At 35.8% G+C, this 20,055-nt stretch overlaps 1 protein-coding gene across 5 annotated transcripts in view; it reads right to left on the reverse strand.

Annotated features, from left to right (window-relative positions):
* The window catches only part of LOC150104450 (DNA-directed primase/polymerase protein-like), a 369,024-nt gene that overhangs the window by 234,377 nt on the left and 114,592 nt on the right, over positions 1 to 20,055 (reverse strand). For all 5 annotated transcript variants that reach the window (XM_090395149.1, XM_090395148.1, XM_090395150.1 and 2 more), the window contains exon 3: positions 10,280 to 10,358. In XM_090395149.1, coding sequence (XP_090251275.1) covers positions 10,280 to 10,358 — 79 coding nt within the window. The remainder of the gene's footprint in view (positions 1 to 10,279; positions 10,359 to 20,055) is intronic.

A 20,055-nucleotide genomic window follows, 5' to 3' on the forward strand; every position in this document is an offset into this window, starting at 1 on the left:
AGTTTCTTTTGCTGCTACATTCCTCTGGCCTTTGCTTCTTGTATGTAGGTCTGGGTATACGGTCACGATTCATTGCCTACAATCCCTGCGAAGCAAAGCTGCCACTGTCCTACCTCATATTTCCACATAATCACCTCGGGTTACGTTGACTTCATTGACATATAGAATCCTAAATATCATGTCAGAATTCTACTTGGCCACATAACTGCAGTCGGACACTCCACTCCCGACCATACTGGAACTTCGACTCTCCGGAAACAACAGGAAAAAATAACCCTTTTTGGAGTCGTATATCCGGCTCCAATGACCTTCCCACGCTTACATCATCGTCCACTCAGCACCTCGATATTCTGCACCCGACACTGTTGCTTGTCGTTGCATTTCCATGGGAAACCCGTATGCAACGTTGCCCTCTGCGTTCGTGTTAGCCTCAGGTCACTAATTAATCCTCTTATTTTGTCCGGAACTTTAGCTTAACCTTAGTATACTTATGCACAATTCACTACATATACAATTTCTATTTTTCTCATACAAAACACTCAATAATACAATATTCAAAATTTAAAGGAAAAGACATTAACATTATTTCATTTACATTCAATTTCTCTTATTAACAGACAAGTATTTTAGCAGGATTTTTGATACTTGTTAAATCTCAACAATAGATATTATATTACTATAATTCCTTCTATTCAAGATTTATTTATATAACAACAGGATATTAGAACAAAAATTGCAAAAGCAACAAGAGCGCTCCAAAACTTAAAACCACTATGGACAGATAACAAGCTTACAATTACAAACCTAGATTATGCCTTATTGACACACTAGTTAACTCAGTACTTATATACAGAAGTGAAACTTGGACTTTCCTAAAAGAAGATGAAAAGAGGTTGCTGGGATTTGAAATGATGTGCCATAGATGACTCCTGAAGATACCATACACTGATCCATCAAACTTTTTGAAGTAAGTTAGTACCTGCGTGCACATATCACAGTTTTTATGTTCCCAGAAGATGGCAATGTAACATTGCCGAAATATAGGAAAGTATTGATTAAAGATTTTTAATTAATATTTTAGCATACATTGTCATTTCCTGAAAAATTTAAAGTCATAAACAAATGCAATGAAGACAAACATGAGCTATAACATTACTAAGAAACAAGCCATATAGGAGCCATAATAATATAAGCTGAAACGAAACCACGTGTAATACGTGAGGTAGCATGAGTTAGCTACTGTTCAGCATTCTGTGCAGTTGGCTGAAAAGTTGAAGCTTGAAGATGAAGTTACATGTCAAAAATTCACTCTTAATTTCAGATTCTTCCATTTATGCTCCATTTGACCATGACCCTACTTGGACACATCAGGAAGAGAGCAATAATCTTTTGCATAACATGCTTACTTGTGCAGATCTTAAAAAAAAGTTGAAATCAATGCACCCTTAATCCTATGGCTGCATGGAGTACCTGAGGTACACATATCTTTTATCCAAGTGGCAACTCGCTAATCTACTAAAGAACCATATCAGACCTATAGACTCCATAAAGAAAACTATGAACATCTTGTTCAGAAACTATCTGAAATTTTTTTGTGCAACTAAGCATGCTAGTCTAGATATTGTTTCCACCAATGTGCCTGTAGATGAAGTCATGGAACTTATAGATGATCTCTTCCCTATTTGTTTGAAACTAGACAGATTTCAAACCTGTCTAGGTTTCAAACAATGTCACCAATCTAATTATTTCAAATGGAATGGTAACATTTTCAAATAGCTATCTGGCCTTGCAATGGGCAAGCCCATCTCCTCTAAGTGCTGATTTATTCATACAAAACTTTGAAAAATATTTCCTTATACCAACAAACCATAAACCTTCAATTTGGCAGAGATACATACAAGGGTGGTCTGAAAAGTTATTGGCTTAACAATGAAAAAACGAATTTATAATTTCAAAATTATTTTTATTTTTCAACATAATCTCCCTTAAAACTAATACATTTGTTCCAGCAATGCTTTAGAGCCATTATCCAGTTCCTGTAGTGGTTCTCAGTAAGATCTGCAAAATACCCCTCTACAGCTGCAATCACCTCTTGATTCGAAGAAAACGCTGACCAGAGAGGAAGAGTTTTATTTTGGGGAAGAGATAGAAGGAGCCAAATCTGGGGAATATGGTGGATGTTCCAACAATTCATAGTGCAGATCCCTTAATTTTCCCATTGCCAAAACATCTTTGTGGGCAGGTGCATCGTTCTGATGAAAGATGATTTTTTTCTTCTGCAAACCAGGTCTTTTCTCACGAATATTTTCTTCTAGTCTGGTTAAAAGATTGGAATAATATTCCCCGGTTATTGTTTTACCCTTTTCAAGATAATTAATAAACAAAATGCCTTTAGCATCCCAAAACACCTATACCATGGCTTTTCCTGCTGATGGAATTGGCTTTGTTTTCTTTGGCGCTGAACAACCAGCTTCTGTCCACGGTTTTGACTGATGTTTGGATTCTGGTGTGTAATGGTGAACCCAAGTTTCATCCATAGTAATAAATCAATGCACAAAATCAGTTTTATTCTTGTTAAAACACTCCAAGCACTGTTCAGAGATTTTCATGCGAGTGCATCTTTGAATCCTGTGCAAAGCTTTTTCATTTGCAATTCTTCATGCAAAATATATCCTACACGTTCTTTTGAAATGCCTACAGTCAACAATTTCATGCACTTTGACTTGCTGGTCATCCAATACCATATCGTGCACTTGATCAATGATTTCTGGTGATGTTACACTTTTTGGATGTCCTTCACGTGGATCATCTTCAAGGCTGTTACGGCCACGCTTAAACTCGGCAACCTATTTCTTAATTGTCAAAAATGAAGGAGAAGAGTGCCCATAAACTTTTATGAACTTTGAATGAATTTCTTTTGCCATTAAACCTTCTTTTACAAAGAATTTTATAACCGCATGACAATTTATCCATTTCAAGGCATACAGACAACACTTTTATTATTTATTATCCAGGCCTCCATGGGGTCAAAAGACTCATCATGGGAGGTCATTTTTAGGAAATACAAAGTCTATCATACCACTCCTTGCACCCATTAACCATCCCACTCCAACCACTCTCTCAGGCAATGCATTCCAAGGTTCAACCACCCTCCATGCAAAAAGAACCCACTCCTCGTCCTCTTTTGCTTCAGACAACTGTATAAAACAAACTACTTGCAATTTCACATGGATGCTTATGACAGATGTACCTACTTAGAAAAAAAAAAATCATACCAATAGTGTTGCCATCTATGGTCAAGGCTGAGAACTTTTCAGACCACCCTCGTATATGACATTGTCATCATCTGGAAATCTAGTACTGCTGAGCAACATGATGTCCTTTCATCTATTCAACTGATTCCACCAAAAAATAAAATTTACTTTGGAATTTATTATAAAGTGAAGGAAAACTACCTTTCCCAAAGGTTTTAATTACCAAAAATGCTGAAAATGCTTTTTATTTGGTGTATATCGCAAGTCTACCTATACAGGTTGTTCCCAGCTTCTTCACTCATCTTCATTGCAGTATGTGTCACAAAAACTAGGTATTAAACATATGCTCTAAGAAAGGCAGTCTCTATGAAATGAGATGAAGGGAAATTTAATGAACAAATGCAAACTCTATTCCAACTACTTTGTGCAATAGATATTCACAGAAACTCATACACAGATTTCTCTAATACTGCTCCACAAACAAAACTTGAGATTCACTACAGGACTTCAGCTTCCATCCCTGACATTGGTAGACTTTCTATCAAGGTCAAAAGTCTCCCTAAAGCTCATCAAAGTGGTTTTCAAACCTATTTTGACGGTACAAGATTTACTTCATTTGCCTAAAAGACCAATCCCTTCTACAAACATCCTGTGATCTATAATATTCCATACTCTTCTGGTCTTTCTTACATAAGCCAGACATCTAGAAGTTTTGAAATAAGACAAAGAATACACTGAAGACAACTCAGGCCTGACCACACACACACCACACCTAACATAACCATAACAGCTCCACGCCTTACACAGAAGACAACTTTGCTGCTCACAACATAAAATAATCTACTATGATCATCTTTTCATAGGTCATACTTAATAAGAATAATAGGAACCAAGAATTAGTTTTGCATGATATTTGGAAATTGCTTATCAGATCTTTCCATCCACAATCATTACTGGCAAAACTAGTATGTTTCATCATCATCAAAATTAACTCTGCTAACACATTCCTGGATGCTAGCAATATCTAGTTCTTTCCTAATATCCTCATTTTTAATATGACATTGCCATTGGCTCATGCCCCTAATCTTTCTCAGGACTCACATATCTGCAGTCTCTAGTCTTTTGTGAAATGTTTTATTTCTAATCCAGCTCTCAGATCCCATAAGTTAAAATTGGTTTGAACACTGTCTTGTATACACAGGGGCAGCCCTAGGAATTTTGTTGCCCCATGCAATAGCATATTTTGCCTCCCTTTCCAAGTAAAAAAACTCTTTTAATGATGTCTTAAAAGCCATGATGTTAAGCTAAGTTTCAACATGTCTGATCATAAATTCTAAATAGTAGCATTAGCTAATGAAAATTCATAAGTTAATGAAACGTGATCATAAACTATATTTTTTTTTACAGAAAGAGACAGGCAATTAACTCTTTAAAGGTGGAAATTTGTTCTAAAAATGTGCATCTCTATGGATATTTAAAATCAAGCGAAGACGAGTATACTCATCAGATGCAGAGTAAATGCACCAGCTATAAATTTGAATTAAATTATAACAAAGTGGCAATTATTAAAAGTTAGTTTATTTGAAAAATCGATAATTTTATTGTTCCAATATTCATTAATATCAAAAATACCATCAACACAATTTAAAAAACAACTGTTTTTTAAAAATCAAAAAGTTCACAAACATAGAAAAAAGTATTGCAATTTGCAGTACAATTATAGTTTATAAAAAAATGGATTCGACTTTTTTTTAAGTCGAATCCATTAAAAAGTTATTAAAAAGTTTTTCGTAGAGTTTTCAGTATTTTCTGGGGAAAATAACCACTGTTTGCAGAGTTCTCAAAAGAAATTATTTGAATGTAATGGTATTTTATGTGCTTCGCTACAACATTATTTTCATTAAAAATGCAAAAAATCATTGATCATTAGATTCCTTTATAATAATAAGAGAACTATATTTTTAAATTTTTACTAAAATTTTAATTTTTGTTGCAAAGGGTAAATTATTTTTTCACATAATTATAATGAATAATATTAATATAAGAATAAGAAAATATTCTTATTTTCTTATTCTTATATTCAAATAATAATGAATACTATTAATATAAAAATAAGAAAATAATGTATTATTATTAACTTACATGTAAGTAATGCTCATCACATCATGTAGAATGAAGAACTGTTAAATCACAAACATGCGATTATGGTAAATATAATTTTTTTAGATTTTAGAACACGTATCATGTCTTGACATAAGTTAATTTACATTTTCACTACTAAAATGTAAACCTACTCTGTAAAATGAAACTTTTCTTGCTTTCATATTCGCAAAATCACAAATAAGGCCAGTGTCTGGCTTTGGTGTCAGTCTCTCCAAATGACTGACACCAAAACCATTCAAATGCAGTCCATCACTCTTATACAGTTCAATTCATCCTTCAAACTCATTCCACACATTAACAAACTGCACTCCTTTCTCCTCACACATTTCTGCTAACATATAATTCAAAAACTTCACTCTCCACCTCATTTCATCATTGTCATACCTGGGCAACACATTGACTACCTTTCCTATCACACTATTATCTTTTATCCTTCTCGACAACCTCCTGATATCCAAACTTACGTGTTCCTTGTTCCCAGTCAAGTCATTTGTCCCTATTATCACTACCAACTCTTGCTTGCTTACTTACTCCTCATATCAAACACCACAATCATTGTATTCATTTTACCACCAGCACATGCACGAACTGACATGAACATGTGCATTTTGTTTTTACCTATTCAAATAACATTAAATCTATGACTCTTCTATAGTTGATAGCCAATCATAAAAGTGTCATAGATTTAATATGCAATTTCTACCCTTTAAATAATACTACCCTTTAATTTCTACCCATACCAGAATAGATTATGCAACAGGGAACCAGAAAGATGAATTTTAATAATGCTGTTTTGTGGATATGGTGAGAGAATCAAAATGCATAAACTGGGATGTGAAATTAAATGATACAAACATTAAAAGAAGTGGGGTTTTACATAATAAGATATCTAAATTTAACCCAAGTTTAAAAACAAAGAGTTAGTTGGATGAATAACCATTTCTTAAAGAAATCTGGCATAAGAAAACATTTGGAATTGATACTGATTTGGAAAATCAGCTGCAGAAAATGACACATGCAACAACAGTTATTTGCATGTGTTCAACTAAATCACAAATTAAGGATTTAAGCTAAATGAGATAGAGTTGGCTATGAATGTTAAACCCAATTCTATGAGTTTTTACAGATATATAAGTCAAACAAAATGAAAACCACTGTAATCAGCACTACAGGTAAGTTTTGAAAGACACTGCACATGTAGCAGTGGAATTTGATAAATGCTTTACAATGTTACATAAAAGAGGTTGGCATAAAAAATCAGATAATGCAAATAAAGGAGGCATCTACCTTTGGATATGTTGAGTATTGTTTCAGTAGTTGATTTTCACTGCTCATTACGGTTCCTTGATAGAAAATGAGGTGCTGTTTCAGTGGACAATGGTCATTCACAACAACATTTGTGTTCCAAAAGAGGTTGGCATTAAAAATCAGATAATGCAAATAAAGGAGGCACCTACCTTCGGATATGTTGAGTATTGTTTCAGTAGTTGATTTTCACTGCTCATTACGGTTCCTTGATAGAAAATGAGGTGCTGTTTCAGTGGACAATGGCCATTCACAACAACAACAACATTTGTGTTCTGTATGAAACACATAGACTTCATTTAACAACATAATCAGCTGTTTCAAACTGCTCACTCATCTTCATTTATCCAGTATCTGGGTGGATACAAGGTACACCATAGGAAGGTGTGAACTGGACACTTGGTCAGCAGTCCTTGTCAGGTTCTCTGCATTCCATAAATAAATGTTTTAGTAAACCTTGTGTTCCCACTGGATGTCTTTATATTATTTTTTGGCTTGCTGATGGCACATATCTGCTGGTGTTAGAGCAACAGCAGGAAAGCATTTTGTAATGCTTATTAGCATTACCATTATTACTGTCCACAGGTAACTGTCCTTTTGTTGTGTTTGATAATGCAAAGAGATATTCTTTACAAAAAAGAAGAGAGGATTCTGAAAGCAGTAATGAACGTACGTGTGAGAATGGTCAGCACAAGAAAGGGACAGCTTGGGATGCACGGGGAATAGTCGAGTCTAGGAAGATATATGGAACAAAAAGTAAAGGTGAGCAAACAAATCACACTCCTTATCTGAGAAGTCACAATAAGGAGTGGAATGGATTGACTGATCATCGGCCAAGAAATGAAATGCCGTGCTTATTTGCAAATGCTAGGAGTATCAGAAATAAGGAAGATGAAATTGTTGCATTGACTGAGTCCATATACTCAAAAATAGTTGAAATAAGCAAAACATGGTTGGATGAGAATATCTTGAGAATAGAAACAGAAGGGTAGGAAGAGCAAAAAGGAACAGAAAATGCTGCTGATAATAGCAGGGAATTATGTGCACACAAGGTGGAGATATAAAGAGGAAAATAGTGGCAGTTGTTTTGGATGCAGTGTGGTGTGAAGTGGAGATTGATGAGACATTTAGCTAATGTTGCAACAGGCCAGAGAATGCAAAGGGCAGGGACTAATGTATAGGGAAATAGGCTTCAGTAGGACAAGGGTGATCATTATGAGTGATCTTAATTATGGTAATACTGATTGGAATGAAGCAATAGCATGAGGGAATAAAGAAAATGAATTTCTTGAATTCTTAAGGGAAAACTATGTTAGGCAATATGTAATGAAAGAAGACCAGATCATATTATTACAGTATAGACTTGTGTATGGAGTGTCTAATCTTCCCCGGTTGGCAAGAGTGGCTATGAAGTGATTGCCTGAGCTGTCAGCAGTCACATGAGAACTTCTGTAAAGAAAGGATACACATGGTAATGCATGGCTAGTGATTACAATAAGCTTAGGAGATGACTAGGAGATATAGAATGGAAAGAGGAGCTCAGTGAAAAGAAGCCAGATGCTGCCTTGATTATTCATCAAGAGCTATTTAAAACAGCACTATATTCCAGAAATGAAAAAATTAAATAAGGTAGGAGTAAAAGGGATGAATGAAGGGATTAAGCATGAAACCTAGAAGAAGGCAACACTGCAGAGACAACACAAGATGAATGCTAGTAATAATCAGTTGCATGTCATATACAAAGAGCAGATGCAAGGTGACTCAGTTGGTAAAGCAGAAGAAATGAAGAAGCAGAAATTAGCTAATCAAACCAAAAAAATGTGATTTCTTTCAATATGTGGCAAGTAGAAGAAAGAAAGGATGATGTTAGTTGATGACAATGGTAGATTCATAACATCCATATGATACAGACAAAGTACTCAATAGGCAGTTTATAAGGATATTTCATCCTTGTTAAGGCAGCATCATGAGAAGCTAGACTGTAGAGAGTATGGTGGAGAGGGGGATCGATGGTCAGTGAGTAGGAGTATAGAATGAATTAAGTAAACTTGATGTTAATGAGGCAGTAGGACGTGACAGTATATCACCATGGTCTAGAAGGAATACTCGAGGATATGCCTGCTCTCTGCGGAAACGGAGAACAGGCACAACTGTAAAACATGAGTCTTGCAGGAAAACAAGTTCCAAAGGAGTGCAAAGTGGGAAAAATTGTTCTACTTCACAAAGGTGGGAGAATAAGACTGAGGTTACTACAACTTATAGGTCAATCTGTAGGTCTGGAGTTGTTTAAGGCACTAGAGAGTTTGCAATCTGTTGGGAGGAAATGTTTTAGTGATCCTGCTACTACAAAGTACCACAACAAAGTGGCAAATTCACTGGATAAGGGAGGTGCATATACAATAGTATACTTGGATTTTTTGAAGGCCTTTGACTGCCACACAACAAGCTGGTAACTAAATTGAAATACATGGGACTGGACAAGAGACTTGTGAGCTAATAAATATCTAGCTGTCAGATAAGTATCAGTGGATTGTGTGTGGGAGGGGGAGAGAGATCTCAAAATAGTAATGTGACTAGTGGAATACTGCAAAGGTCTGTCTTTAGGCTATTAGTGTTTAACTTGCAGGTTTAACTAATGATAGACTTAACTAGAGATGTGCAGTTGTTTACCAACAATGCAAAGTTAGGAAGAACTATGAAGAGCAGAGCAGATGTTGCAGCCATGTAGAAAGCTTTCAATAGATTATGTGAATAGGCATTAGAGTGGAGCTATCCATTTAATGTTGCAATCTTCAAGGTTTTAAAATTTGTTAGGCAAGGTTGGGATGCAGAAAGTGCAATTAATGGAAAAATTCTGAAGGAGGTGGAAGAGATGACAGATCTGAGAGTGATGGTGGACAAACTTGAGGATCACATTGCCAAAATTGTAAGAATAATGAGGAAGACAATGATATACAGAAGGAAAGAGATCAAGGTGCCTTGTTCAAAGGAACAAGGCCTTGATCAGCCCACATATGGACTACTATGCATAGATTTGATTGGCTGGTTTTTCAATGGGATAAGGATATATTAATGAGAGGTCCAGAGAAGGTTCACTGAGTCAGTTTCAGATCTATGGGATGTGGGATAAAAAAAAATTGAGAGAATGCAACGTGCAGAGCTTTGCAAATAGAAAGAGAGGGGATATGATTGAAACATAAGAGTTGGTGAGATGATTGAAACATAAGAGTTGGTGAGATGATGTTGCCAGATTAATGTGGAAGAGATTTTTCCTAGAGCAGATGGAGACAAAGGTAGAACAAGAGACTGTCCCTGAAAGCTATAAAATAAGGGGGGGAAGGATGTTCTTTGCATGGAGAATGGTAGGTAAGTGAAGGTTGCCCAAAAGTGTGGTGAGTGGTGAAATTGTGAATGGATTGAAAGTTGTTTTTTCCCTTCCCCCCATGAATCTTTTGATTCATGGAGGTCTGAAATGAATTATGATAATAATAATCCTGTCAACAGTTACAAGTACAGTCAATTCTTGATTTTTCTTTTTTTTTTACTAAATTACTTACTTTTGTATGGTTAAATGCATAATCAATTGCTTCCTGCTGAAGGCTGAATACCTCCCATGTAAGAGAAGGACCATCAATTCTGAAAATATTAAGAAAAATAATACAAATTAATGCATAACTATTTTCTATACTCTATGTGCTTATGATAGATGTATGATAATAAAGAAAGCCTGCATACTGAATACTTTTGAATTGTTTAACTAAATTAAATAAATAGCTATTTTAATTAAACTTCCCAAGAAATTATATTCTTGTTTAATCCTCTATTCAAGTGTAAGCTAACAAAGTTTGCACATGAAGTCTCTTCATTTAGGACAAGCTTTCCCAAATTTTTTTCCCGTGGCCCGGTTATTTTAATACTTCATCTTCGTGACCCAGTAAAATTTTTATGGCCAATAGGTAAAATAAAACAGATTTGAATATTCATAGTTTTCATTTATTATTATGATAATAAAGAAGCATTTACTCTTACAAAAATATAAAGAAATTAAACTAAAGCCAAGTAATTTATTAATGAGAAGTGTGATGCTGTTGTTTGTTAACTAGAAAACTTCAGGTTTGGAGGAAAAGATGATAACTTTATTCTTAAATCCGGTTCGACTTCCAATCGGTTTCTATATTTATTTTTTAGAAAAACCAGTGTTGAAAAGCCTTTCACACTTATAGGTTGTGACAAAAGGCAAAAGAAATTTTATCACTTTTTCTACTAAAACTGGATACTCTTGACAGCAAGACAGCCAAAAATCTATCAGCGGTATTGTGTTGAAGATGTCTTTGAGTGCTGAATCACACGACAGTTCAATTATAGATTCAATATCTGAATCCGGCAATTTTGTCTCAGATTCTGCATTCACTATAAAAGGGTTCCTTATCCATGCTTTGTTGCTGTTGATTGGGGTGGAAATATTCCTTCAGACTTGCCTGCAGTCCTTGCATATGTTCCTTGATAACAGCTGAAATCTCATCCGGCATGGAACTCATATTATACTCTCTTGTCATCAGCACTCTTGATGAAACCAAATTACATGTAATCCTCAGAATACCGTCGGGTCCAGTACATTATCTTTTTTGTAAGAGTAGTAGACAACACATTGTGCAGCAGTTTGTTAGTGCTGTTGTCAGAACTCGTGCCCGGCTGCACATCACTCAATTGTTCATTGGTGCTAATCGAAGAATTTGAAACCAGCACATTGTTTGTTTGTTGTTTTATTAACCATTTATCCATCATTAAATGGGTAATGGCAAGCGAGATGAAGAAAGAATGAAATAAATTATAGGGGTACCCCTAGTATGAAATAATTGGCTTTTTACTGTGGTTAAAATTAAGACATGAATGGTATACAAACATATATTGAAAAAGAAATTATATGAAAAAAAGTAATTTTTGACATACCTTTGGAAGATCCCCATGTTTATTTTAAAAATTTTTGATGAAACAACATTGGGAAATATAAAATTGGTAAAAATATAAGCGGAACTTTTAAAACAGTGAGCTATACAGGAGTTTTAAGACCATCACTTAAATAAAAAATTGTGTGGAACTTTTTCAGGAAATGGAATAGATATAAAAAATATGGAAAATAAAAACAGAGGAATATATACAATAGTGACATGGTCGCCTCATATAAGGAATGAGTGACTAAAAATTACAATTAAAACTAAAAATGAGTGATTTCCCCACCACACCTGCCTTTGCCCAATCACAATGATTATCCTTACCACATATATATATACTCAGTCAACTTTCCCCACACACATCAGAATATATTCCCTTTCTATGCTGATCATCTCCATACATACATACATTCATTGCTACTTCCAAATCCACTCTCCCTATGTCATGTCTCTCTGTCCATTCAGGCTCCCCCATCCCCCCATTTCCCTGCATATTCATTCTCTCTCCATCTCTCACACTACTAGTGTTTCCAATGTCAAGCACCTCTGTCTCTTCAATACAACTCTTCTGATCTTTCACTTCACATCTTACTTCTGACCTCTTGCTTGCATCACACACACTGCACTTCCATCTAGCAACACATTCTCCAGTGCACTCACTCCAAAGCATTCAGATGCAACCCACCATACCTGTATAATTCCATTCTTCCCTCAAACATATGCCATACATCCACAAACTGCACTCCATTCTCCTCACACAGCTCTGCTAGAATACGATTCATGATTCTGGTCACCTCCATCTCAACTTGTCATTGTGAAACCTCGGCATCACACTGACAACCTTTCCCACTATACTGTTATGTTTACATTCTCCTTATATCAGTTAGGTCTTAAAGTTAGGCTTGATATTTTGTGGAATAGTTCATCAGTATTTGTAATCATAAATTGAGATCTGATGAATAATGGTTTGAGTAATTTTAATTTTACTACAAATTTGGATAGAGAGAATGTGGTGGTGTTTTTATATGAAATTATTCAACTTATTGGGTAACCTACTTTGTGAATTTTGACTTGTATTTTGACTCCAAATATACATGGAGTAAGTAAATATACAAAGAATAAGAAAGTCTCATTGACTATGCTATTGTTGATAGTGATGTTTTCTTACTAGTTCAGGTCACCAGAGTGTACAGAGGATTTGAAATTGGAAGTGATCACTATTTAGTTTTGAGCAGGATAAAATTGAATTTCATATTGAAAAGAATAACATGTAAGAAAGTCGGCAAAGGTTGATCGATTGGTAGAGCCTCTGCTACTAATGGCCCCGTTAAGTAAGTTTGAGCACGGTTAGTAGTTAGAAGGGGACCAATCGTTCGATGCTGTTGGCACACTCTCCCTCGATGAGTCTTTGGACTCCCTGGAGGTGTCAAATAATAATAATAATAATAATAATAATAATAAAGAAAGTTTTAAAGCGAACAAAAGTTGAGCAGATCTCAGATGTGAACTGTAGACGAAAATACACAAAGATTATTGAAAAAAAAAAAATGAAAGCGTTTGAGAGAACAGCAACCAAACTTTGGAGATTCAGTGGCAAGCCGTGAAGAAAACACTGATTGATTCAGCCAGAGAGGCATGTGGTGAGGTTGTCTGCAAGGATAGAAAAATCAGAACTCCATGGTGGACACAAGAAGCTAACAAGGCAATGAAGGAAAAGAAGAAAGCATACCAAAAGTTTCTGGCAAATAAGTCAGCTTGTCCTCTTAGAGAATACAGAGACAAATGTAAGAAAGCCTGTACACCCCTTGAGGGTACATGGCAGGAATTTGATGATGATGATGATGTAAGAAAGCTAAACACTGTGCAAAATTAGCTAAACAAAAGTCATTGGAAGACTTTGGTAAGAACATAGAAAATAAATATCAAGAAGGTGGCAAGATATTCTGGAGGCTGTTGAAGAAGTTCAGAAATGGTGGAATGAGTGTTTTAAAAGGAATTAGAGATGATAAAGGTGACATGAAAATGGGGGTGAAAGATATCCTTGAAGTATGGAGTAATTACTTCAAAAAATTGCTAAATGAAACAAGCAGTGATAGCACAGTGGTTAAAAACACTCAACAGGCATACAGTCAGGAATACATATCCATACTTGAAGTAGAAAAAGCCATCAAAGGATTGAAATGTGGAAAGGCAGCAGGAGTAGATGATATTCGACCAGAAATGCTGTAGTATGGGGGTATAAAAGTCTTACAGTGGCTGCACTGCATAGTTCAGAAAGCCTAGACAGAGGGACGAATTCCCGATGATTGGAGTAGAGCTCTCATAGTACCTACATATAAAAAGGGAAATAAAACTGAATGTGAGAATTACAGAGATATTTCCCTACTGAATGTTCCTGGCAAGATTTATGCAAGTATACTTGAGAAACGGTTGAGAAGAATTGTTGAAGAAAAGCTTGGTGAAGAACAAGCAGGATTTAGGCGAAATAGAGGTTGTCAGGATCAGATCTTCACTTTACAACAAACAGTTGAGAAAGCATGGGAATATAACAAAGATCTATACTTAAGTTTTGTCGATCTGGAAAAGGCATACGACAAGGTACCAACAGAGAAGCTATTCAATACGCTACAGTTATATGGTGTCAATGGGACATTATATCAAGCAATACTTGGTCTTTATTTGAGTTGTAAGTCAGCAGTTAGAATTGAAGGGAGTACAGGAAAATAGTTTAATGTTAAATCTGGAGTGAGACAAGGATGTACATTATCCCCTCTGTTATTCATTATCTATATGGATCATATTATGAAGGAAAGTGGTATTAAACATATTAAAATTGGAGATGTTAATGTCAGCTCTTTTGTTTTATCCGTACGATGTTATACTTCTAAATAAATCCACTACAAGTCTGCAAGATTCCCTGACTAAATTGAATAACTGTTGTAATAGATATGGTATGCAGGTCAGCAATAAAAAGACAAAGACAATGAAAATAGGTAGAATCGTTGAAAATGTCAACTGCGTTGTGAACAGAGAACCTGTTGAACAAGTAAAACATTTCAGCTATTTATGCACGATTTTTAGTGAAGATGGTAAATTAAATATGGAAATAGACAACAGAATCAACAAAGCATCAATGGCAATATCATATTAAAAATGAGGATATTAGGAAAGAACTTGACATTGTCAGCATCCAGGAATACATTAGCAGAGCTAATCTCAGGTGGCATGGTCAGTTAAACAGAATGGGCGAGGAAAGATTAGCAAAACAAGTGTTCTTTGCCAGGTTGGCAGATAAACGACCCAGAGGAAGGCCAAGATATAGGTGGATTGATACAGTACAAAGTGCCTCAGACGATAGAAATATAAGATCTGATAATGTTGGAGTCTTGACAAGTAACAGACTGATTTGGAGGAAAATTGTAGATAGGAAGTTAGTAATGATGTAAATTTTTCATGTAGTACTCTCATATCCTGTACACCCCTTGAGGGTACATGTTACGAATTTGATGATGATCAACATAGCTGGTATGGTAGGAAGTCAATTAAATAAATTCATATGGAATAAGAGAGAAATTAGTCGGAACACAAAATTAGCTGTATACAAGACAGTGTTCAAACCAGTTTTAATTTATGGATCTGAGAGCTGGGTTAGAAGTAAAACACTTTACCAAAAACTAGAGACCACAGATATGAGAGTCCTGAGAAAGATTAGGGGGCATGAACAGATGGCATCAATGGCAATATCATATTAAAAACGAGAATATTAGGAAAGAACTTGACATTATCAGCATCCAGAAATGTGTTAGCAGAGCTAGTCTCAGGTGGTATGGTCACTTAAACAGAATGGGCGAGGATAGATTAGCAAAACAAGTGTTCTCTGCAGGTTGCAGGAAAACAACCCAGAGGAAGACCAAGATATAGGTGGATTGATACTGTTATAATGTTAACTGATTTGGAGGAAAATTGTAGATAGGAAGTTAGTAATGATGTAAATTTTTCATGTAGTACTATCATATCCTGTACACCCCTTGAAGGTACATGCCAGGAATTTGATGATGATAATGATGATATATATATGGAGTGCAAGTGGTCTAGTTTTTATATAACAAAACCTGTGCTGAATTCATCATTAAAAACACACGTACTAACCACAGTAATGAAATATTTATGAATTAAATACTCATTACTGTGGTTAGTATGTATGTTTTTAAAGTGGTCTAGTGTACTGTTTTTTCATTATTATTTTATTTATCTTATTTTGATTTTTTAATGTGTGCAATACATTATCAATCTGTTTTAGGAGGTTAGGAGGAGGGTTGTTTAAAATTTTCTGATACATGTTTTGATCATTCAAAATTTCTACTATTTTACTATGACAATTGGTTTCATTTTTAATGACCACTATGTCACCTTTGTCTGATTTAATGATCATGATGTCAGGATTCTTTTTTAGTGATACCAAAGCTTTCTGCAGGTTGGGAGTGATGTCAGATGGTATTTTTATTTTACTTTTTTGTCCGCGCAGTTAACCTAGTGGCTATGCGCTTTGCAACCATATGCCTGGGTAAGGAGTGTCCTAGGTTCAATTCCTGTCGACGATGTGAGGAGCTCAAGGATCTTACTCAGCCAAGTTAGCCAATCTTGGGTGTGGACAGCAGGGTTTTCCCCTCAGTTTATCTGGGGTTTTTCATTCAATGACAGTTAAAAAATAATTTCTTGTGGGTATAATATAGAAATGGAATCAAATTTTTGATTCCATTTCTATTTTATACCCACAAGAAATTATTACACAACACGACACAGAGACGAAATAATAATCTGCACTGCTCTACTGTCAGTAGCCTACTGAGATGCGTACCATATGACTGGTTAACTAGCAAATGTTTTGTACGAAAATTCGTTTCTGCGCATACCATTCACCGTTTCACTTTAGATAGACTGCAGTAGACACAACATTCTGCAGGCAAGCATTTAGCCTGCTCTCGCTGCAAAATTGTAAACAGCCGGCAATATACAATTTTTTTTTTAATTTTTATTTGGTGTATCCAGTCTTATTTATTTTAATATTGATCATTGTAAGAATTTTGTTTTTATGATAAAAATTTTGTTTCTTAAAAATTAACTTATGAACTGTGCTCCAGCGGCGCCCGCATGCTCTGAATGCCTGCTTCCTCCAGCCCTCTGTTCAGTGCGATGAGGGTCCAATAGTCGTGTTCCTACGCCCATGCTAATCGTTGTGTCTTGTGACATGTGGTGAGCAGAGGTACTCTAGTCGGGTGGTGGGTTCTGTACCCCAAAGCGAGGAAATGGTTCTGGATGATGTGGCTGCTCACATGTCGTTGTTGTCCAGCATTGAATTGTCAAGTGATCTGCGACTCGTCTATCCACTGTTACCATCCGAGCTAGCCGACGCCGTCCCACCATCGACACGTTGTACACCACGGCAGATTCCCCCAGTGGCTGTTGTTTACCCAATTCCATGTACTCACAGCACACTCCTGACACAGTGGCACGTAAAACGCCCAGTGCCCTAATGACTTCAGAGATGGAGTGCCCCATACGCCTGGCTCCGACTATCTGGCAGCAAATCGAATTCGCTGAGATCTCGAATCTATCCCCATGCTTGACTATTACTCAGACAGTCAGTACAAGGTCTGACGACATCCCCGTCACGTGCCATGTGGCACTATTCCATTTGCCAGGGTGACCACAGCACCATTTCGCCAACATGGCAGGTATCTCTAATTCAACTGCTCATGAGCGTATTATACCAGATCATTAATACCAGTATTATATACGCTGATAAAGTACTCATTCAATAATTCCACTATATCCTTTGCAGCTGTTATTATGCTGTCATGACTATCCACGAGTGTTAATCTGCCATAATTATTCTTACTCTTGATTGCCATGTAGCTGAAAAGTTCCCTTGAGTTAACCTTGGCCTGACCAGCCAATCTCCTCTCATACTGTACCTTTTCTTTCTTTACCATGCTTGTCACCTTTCCAGCCTGCACTTTATACTCTTCCTGGATCTGCTCACCACTAACTGTCTTGTACCTCCTCGTTAAATTTTCTTTTCCAGCACACCTTGCTTGATTTTGCTGTTCATTCATTTCACTCCCACTCTATTTACTCACTTAACTCTCGGTATGCAGTCTTACATTGCCTTTGTCAGATAGTGCCTTGAGAAAAGCTTTGAAAAGCTTTTCTCTGGACACCTTGTCGTATACCTTTTCCAGATCTACAAATCTTAATTACAGATCCTTGTCATATTCCGATGATTTCTGAACTATTTCTCTTAAAATGAAAATCTGATCTTGACAACCTCTATTTGGCCTGAACCTAGCTTGTTTTTCTCCAATCCCTTCCACATCTTTTTCAACCTATTTTCAAGTATGCTTGCCTAAATCATACACGAGACATTTAATAGAGACTGTAATTCTCACATTCAGCTTTATTCCATATTTTATAGATGGATACCATGATAGCTCTACTCCAATCATCAGGAATTCGACCTTCTGACCAGGCCATCTGAATTATGCAGTGTAGCCACGGCAGAACTTTTATATCTCCATACTTAAGCATCTCTAGTTGAATATAATCTACTTCAGTGGCCATTCCACATTTTAATTTTTTTTTTTTTAAACTTAAAGACAGCTTTTTCTACCTCAAATCTTGATATGTACTCCTCTTTGCACATTCCATTTGAAGATTTTCTACTACAGTTCTGACACTGCAGGTTCATTTAACAGAAGTAATCACTCCAGACATGCAGGATATACTTATATATTCAGTATTCATGTCACCTTTTATCATCTATGATTCCTTTTACATTACTGTCCCCGATTTCTAAGCTTCTTCAATGACCTCCAGAACTTTTTTCCCACCTTCCTGATATTTATTTTCCATATTCTTACCAGTCTTCCCATGACTTCTATTTATCTACTATTACAAATAGCTTAACTATCTTACATTTCCCCTCAGTATTCTTTTAAGGCATCTGCAAGTTATTTGTTAAGAACTTTTGGTATACTTTCTTCTTTTCCAGTACTGCTTCTTTAACTTCCTGTGTCCACCACGGTGGTCTTATTTTTCTGTCCTTTAAGACAACTTCACCATTCCTCCCTAGCTGAATCAATGTCTTCTTCAGAGTTTGCTACAGACTCAGGTTTGGTTGTTGTTTTCAATTTGTTTCATTTTTTCTTCAATAATGTTTATATATAGTCAAGTTTGCAATTTACTTGTAAAAGTTGCTTCACTCCAATTATTTTCAAAACTTTCTTACATACTGTTCTGTTTAATATGATATCCATATTTATCCTGCTTAGTACTAAGCAGTGGTCACTTCCAATTTCAACTGCTCTTTACACTCTTGTATCGTGAACGAGCATGATGATATCACTATCAACAACGAAGTAGTCAATGATGCTTCTTTTTTTTTATTTTTTGCATCTTTTCTCCATGTGAACTTGTGCACATCTTCATGTTGAAAGAGTGTTAGTAATGACTAGTCTGTGTGCTGAGCAGAAGTCCATTAAATACTTACCATAATTATTAGCTTTGGCCTTTTGTCTAAATTTTACCAAAATGTTCCTATATGCCAGGTGGGATTAATTTCCTATTCTGCTGTTCAGATCTCCAACAAGGACTACTTTTTCTATTTTCTATATGTAAGCTGTCTGTTCTAATGACTTAAAATCTCTCCACTTCTTCCTTAGAAGAACTTTCTGTGGTAACAACATAAGCACAAATAAGTTTCAATGTCCATGTTCCCAATTTCCCAATGTTCCCAATTTGTTCCACATAACTCTACTTGAAACTGTCTTCCAATCAAGAAGTTTATCTTCATGTTTGGTGTTTAATAGTATTGCTACTCATTCCTTACCTAGATCTTTCTTACCGGAAAATAACATCCTATATTTATTATTTAGTAGGATCTCACCTATTTTTGTTCTCAGTAATGCCAATTATGTCCAAGTGGTACTTTTCCCATTCTTCTGCAAGTGCAATTTCTTTTCCATTAATACTCCTTATACTGATAGTTCCTATCTTCAGTTCTTTTGATGTTGAGTTGGAGATTGTTCCAATAACTGACTTTTCCCTGTTTACCCTAGTTCCCTGATGAATAGTGGAGGCATTGTTTATTTGGGCGATGCATTAGCCAGCATGAAATCTCATTGTGTTCTACAATCATGTTCTAAAAAAATATGCATTGGTAGTTTAAGGCCAACAGAGTACAATTTGGTCGGCTAAGTCCCAAATTGCCAGCCATTCTCATTCAACTGATACCTACAAGGGTGGTCTAAAAAGTTCTCGGCCTAACAATGAAAAAACTAATTTATAATTTAAAAATTATTTTTATTTTTAAACATAATCTC

This window comes from Typopeltis vanoorti, chromosome 7, assembly GCF_054136105.1.
Source record: "Typopeltis vanoorti isolate ZY-2024b chromosome 7, IOZ_Tvanoo_1.0, whole genome shotgun sequence".
NCBI lineage: Eukaryota > Metazoa > Arthropoda > Arachnida > Uropygi > Thelyphonidae > Typopeltis > Typopeltis vanoorti.